Source organism: Vicia villosa, linkage group LG3 (genome assembly GCF_029867415.1).
Source record: "Vicia villosa cultivar HV-30 ecotype Madison, WI linkage group LG3, Vvil1.0, whole genome shotgun sequence".
Classification (NCBI taxonomy): Eukaryota; Viridiplantae; Streptophyta; class Magnoliopsida; order Fabales; family Fabaceae; genus Vicia; species Vicia villosa.
In genome coordinates, this window is record NC_081182.1 from 28,453,641 (window position 1) to 28,458,745 (window position 5,105).

Consider the following 5,105-nt stretch of genomic DNA (forward strand, 5'->3'; position numbering starts at 1 on the left):
AACAGAGGAGGTGATATTTTATTTGAGCAATACATATATTTAATTTTATTATTTTGTCTTCATTTTATTTTTAGTGGAAATGATTTTAAACACATTCTTATTTACAAACTAATGATTCAGATTTAATTTCATATCACATAAGAATGTCATTCTCATATATATATATATATATATATATATATATATATATATATATATATATATATATATATATATATATATATATATATATATATATATATATAAAAGTAAAAGTTATATAAAAGTAGAAGAGAACCAACAATAAATTGCACAATTACCCTTAAAAACTAAATGTATGAATATAAAAACACACAGTGTGAACTTATAATAACACTAGCATATAAAACAAATCATATTCAAGTTTTCGGATATGTCATACGGCGCCGTTTATGGTGAGTAATTTTAAGGGTACGTTTGGTAGTGAAGAGATAATGAAAAGAGAGAAATAGGTAAGAAAGATTGTGAAAAGAGAGAAATATATGAGAAATATAGATGAGTTGATGGATTGATTGTTATAAGAGAAATGCAAAAGAATAAAGAAGAAAGAAGTATCAACTTTTTCTAAAAATACCAAAATACCCTTAATTAAATAATTTAATTTAACTTATTAGCAATTTAATAAAAAATATAATAATTTTGAAACAATAAAGATTATTATTATAAAATATTAAAAAAGAAAGAATAAATATAAACATAAACCCTCGATTTATATTATCCACTTGTTTGAAATGTATTTTCAAGCAAACTTTTATTTTGTGCATTTGAAACAGAGACTTGAAGACCATTGCCTTAATTTGCTATTCATTTCATCAGCATAAATAGCTTACATAAAGTAATAATATAACATTGGAATAAAGGATAAAATTGGAATAACAAACGTTTGAATCATTTCTCTCTTCTTTCTTCTCTAAGATGAAGAGAAGCTAAAAAGTGGTGGGTCCCACCGTTTTTAAATCTCTCTTCTTTATTTGTCTGCATTCCAAGCAAGAGAAAGTGATAATCTCTTCTCTATTTCTCTTCAAACAAACAAAGCCTAAGTGTCTCACGTAAGCAATGTTGTATTTTTTCTCCACATTTTCAATAATTAGCGGTGGTTTTAAACCGCTACAAATTCGTTTATGTTCATTTTGTGACGGTTTCAAACTGTAATAAAACTTTTACTGTTTATTTGGTGACAGTTTGAAATTGTCACAAAACTTTTACTATTCATGATGTGACAATTTAAAATTGCCGCTGAATAAATTCTAAAATTTTGTTGCTAAATGGCTGAAGAGTTAAAAAAACATGTTGAATTTCACGTGAGAGATCTCTCACGGTAGACAAAACCATGTTATAGTAACTCCGATGAAAGTTATTGAATGGTTTGTCAAGGCTGACAAACATGTTTATATATTTGGAAATCAATGGAGTTAACCACAATGGCCAATAGTTTTTGTTATGTGAAGCAAAGTTAACAAGTAGTGATATTTTAGTGATAAAACCAATATGTTACTCCATCCGTCCCACAATTGAAAGTATGTTAGAGAGGTTTTCTTTCTTTCTTTTTTTACTTTATTTGTTTATAAATAATTTATTTATTAATTTTATTTGATATTAATAATTTTGTAAATGATTTATTTGCTTAAATGTTAATTTACTTTAACAATTTTTTATGTCATTGCCACTTCCCCGACTGTTAGAAGACCCATCACTGAATATTGTCCAAGTGTGAACTAGTTGTGGTAGGTTGGAAGTCGTTTCCGCTAAGAAGTCGATGAAGAGTTATGCTTTCAACACCTTCCTTACTTCAAAAGATACTTCGAACTCCGAATATTCAATAGACCATTATGTCAATCTTCTAACCAAATCTAGTATTTGAAGTACAAATTTCAAGGGTGAGTGAGTTCACACCGCCATGAGTGTGCAAAAAAAATACCCTCGAAGCTCTCTCGAGGATGTTACCAACGTTAGAACTGCCTTATCTATTTTCTAGTACAATGTTTCTAGCCCGACTAGAGCTTTTGATATGAAGTATATCGGGTTCTAGTTAGAATCTGACTCCCTGATCAAAATAGCTAACATCTTCTTTAGAGACAACCATGTTTAGATTGACGAGTTCACTAGAAAGCAGACGAGTAAGCGTCAGTGATGTGGCCAACACTTTTTTCACTGATTCGAATGCTTTTCGCATTCTAGTGTCAATTTAAACTTTGAATCTTACCTCAAAAATATTTAGAAGGAATGCATGCTGGGCAGATTTCGAAATGAACATGTTTAAGGTGGTGATCATCCAATTCATCTTTGGGCTTCCTTCTTTGAGGTTGGTGCGCCCACCTGAACAATAACTTCACATTTGTCATGGTTGGATTTGCTTCCCCTCTTTGTAAGGTAAAACCCTAAAAATTCACTATGAATATGCATTTCTTTGGGTTGAGCCTCATGTCGTACTGTCTAATTCTCTTAAATAACCACCAGAGGTATTGATCATGGAATTCCAATTGATTGGAATTCACAATTATGTCGTACATGTACACCTCTAGTATCCCACCAATCTCTTCCTGAAATGCCTTATTCACCATCCTATGGTATGCCACGCTAGCGTTATTCAGTCTAAAAGGCATCACATTGTACTGGTAGTTGACCTAATCAGTCATGAATGTTGTTTTCTTCCTATTGGGTCCGAACATGGATATCTGGTTGTATCCAGAATAAACATCCATGAATTATAGCACCTTGTATAAGGTCAAATTATTTACCAATTTGTCTATGTTAGGAAGAGAATGTGAGTCTTTCGAGCATTCTCAATTGAGATCCGTATAGTCGACACATACCCTTCACCTCCCAAAAGCCTTATTAACTAGCATAACATTAGAGAGTCATTTACTGTATTTTACTTTAGAAATGAAGTTGGCATCTAACAATCCTTCGTCTGTGCTGGAAGTAGCCTCGACCTTTTCTAGAGACTACCTTTTTCTCTGTTGGTAGACATATCGGGCATTGGGATTAATGTCTAACTAATGGCAGGCTATGGTAGGTTTGATGTCGGGCATTTCATTGGGAGAAAAGGCCAAGAGATATGCATTAGCCCAAAGAGATTTAATTAGTGAGTATTTTACCTCGAAATGGAGTCTGAATCCTATATTCATAAATATGATGGGATTATCATCGAGCTGAAGGACTTCAAAATTTCAATCTGGAATTGGTCTGACTCCGTCTCCACGCATGTCAAGGTCGACCATATTGACTCTTCCTAGACATTCCTTCGACGCCGTCGAGGTGGTAAGGAGATTCTCTAGTATAATTTCACGGATGTGTCTTTCTGATTTTAGGCTAGTGTTAAGTATGACTGACTTCTCAACATTGTTGTGATATGTTACTTTAAGGTGACAGGGGAAGCCACGACATCCAATTTTGCCAAAAAAAAAGATTTGTCAAATATGTCACTGAAAGCTTTCTACACTGAACTACATAGAAATAAAGGGTTACCTTTCTCTCGCTATCTCCTTCTCCGAGCGATATTGGTAAATCTTTCATTCCACAAGGGAGAGTAACAAAATAATTGAAGGCTATGAGTCCTCTGTCATTGTGTGGATTCAGATCTAATTGGTTGAGTCCTAGTTGCTCAAGTGTATCAATGTAAAGGACGTTAAACGAACTCTCACCGTCTACGAGGAAACCTGCTACTATATAATCTTCCATTGTAACAGTTATAACTAGCAGTAACTATGCGTTTGGGATTCCATTTACCTTCTCGCGATCTCGAAACTCTAACATTGTCATATCTTTACTCTACGATCTGGTATCATTTGTTGCTTGGATGAGGCTTTCCGATGGTGAATCTCCATCATACAATGCTTTCTTGTGGATATCATTGATGACGAAGGTTTTAGGTGGTATAAGATTAGGGAATTCCACAAAGTTCTTCAGCGAAAAGTAGGAGGTTATCTTCTTCATCTGATGGAGGTTCTAATATAGGTATGAGTTCGAGATCGAAAATGATCTAATCATGGAATATCACAGGAATTAAAAGTCAATTTTCACAAACGACGTCAATGTTTCGCACGGGAAACAGAATTAATGTTGATTGATGATGTGAAATCTTGAAGTCGTGGTGCTTATTTTCGGTATGATGGCGTGGGATGGACCCACAAGATTAACACTCTGACGCCTATGACAATTGTATAGTCCAAGATGAGTGTAGTAAAAATAAAGATAAAAAATGTACCTTAAATCTCATGTGTGCTAACTATATACATTAAATAATTTCAATTGTGCTATGCATAGTTGGACTCCTACATTGAGCCTCAAACCGATTTAGTACAGAGTGAGTCAATCTAACTTTGATACCTTAATTAGCCTATGAAATTGTTTAGAGAATGTTTTTATATCCACTTACCCATGCATTGTTGTTAACATCTCATCAACTGAACACATTGCCTAAACATCTTGATCATAAAGACTTTCGATTCAAAGAATCAATCAATAGTGGACTTAAGTATCAATAGTGGCATCTTTCGCAACACGGATGCGGAGCATATTGGAAGTTTTTGTGATTTCCTTGGAGAGGGGGATGCTGTTTCGGCTGAGTTACTTGCAGCCATCACTGCTATGGAGAAAATGAAAGAGATGGGATTTCAAAAGGTTTGGTTGGAGTCTGATTGTTTGTTAGTGATTAAAGCCTTTTCTGATATTAGCTTGGTTCCTTGGAAGATTCGATCTCGTTGGCTCGGTTGTTTGGAGCATACTCGTTCTATTGAGTTTATGATAACTCATGCTTATAGAGAGGCCAATTTTTGTGCGGATCTTCTTGCGAATCTCGGTTTGGCGTTGCGTAATTATCACTAGTTCTCCTTTTTGCATTCGGTTTTAGTTCGGAAGTATCTCTTAGACATGGAGGGTACCCCTCGGCTTAGACTCTTCTCTTAAGGGGTTTTGGCTTGGTCCCCTTGTGTTTTTGTACTCCTTTTTTCTTTTTAATTTGTAAAAAAAAAAGTTATTAATGTTAAATCAAGAGAGAGTCAAAATAATCATTATATTGTACTTTAAACATTCACGGAAATCAAATTTTAAGTAAAAGTAATACCTTACGTCATTATGTTTATGAG

General features: G+C 33.9%; 1 protein-coding gene across 1 annotated transcript; it reads left to right on the forward strand.

Annotated features, from left to right (window-relative positions):
* The first annotated feature begins 3,725 nt into the window (after positions 1-3,725).
* LOC131657775 (uncharacterized) lies at positions 3,726-4,845 on the forward strand. Its single transcript, XM_058927136.1, has 2 exons — positions 3,726-3,799; positions 4,506-4,845. Exons 1-2 carry the CDS (start codon positions 3,726-3,728, stop codon positions 4,843-4,845), a joined length of 414 nt encoding a protein of 137 aa, XP_058783119.1.
* Positions 4,846-5,105: the final 260 nt, after the last annotated feature.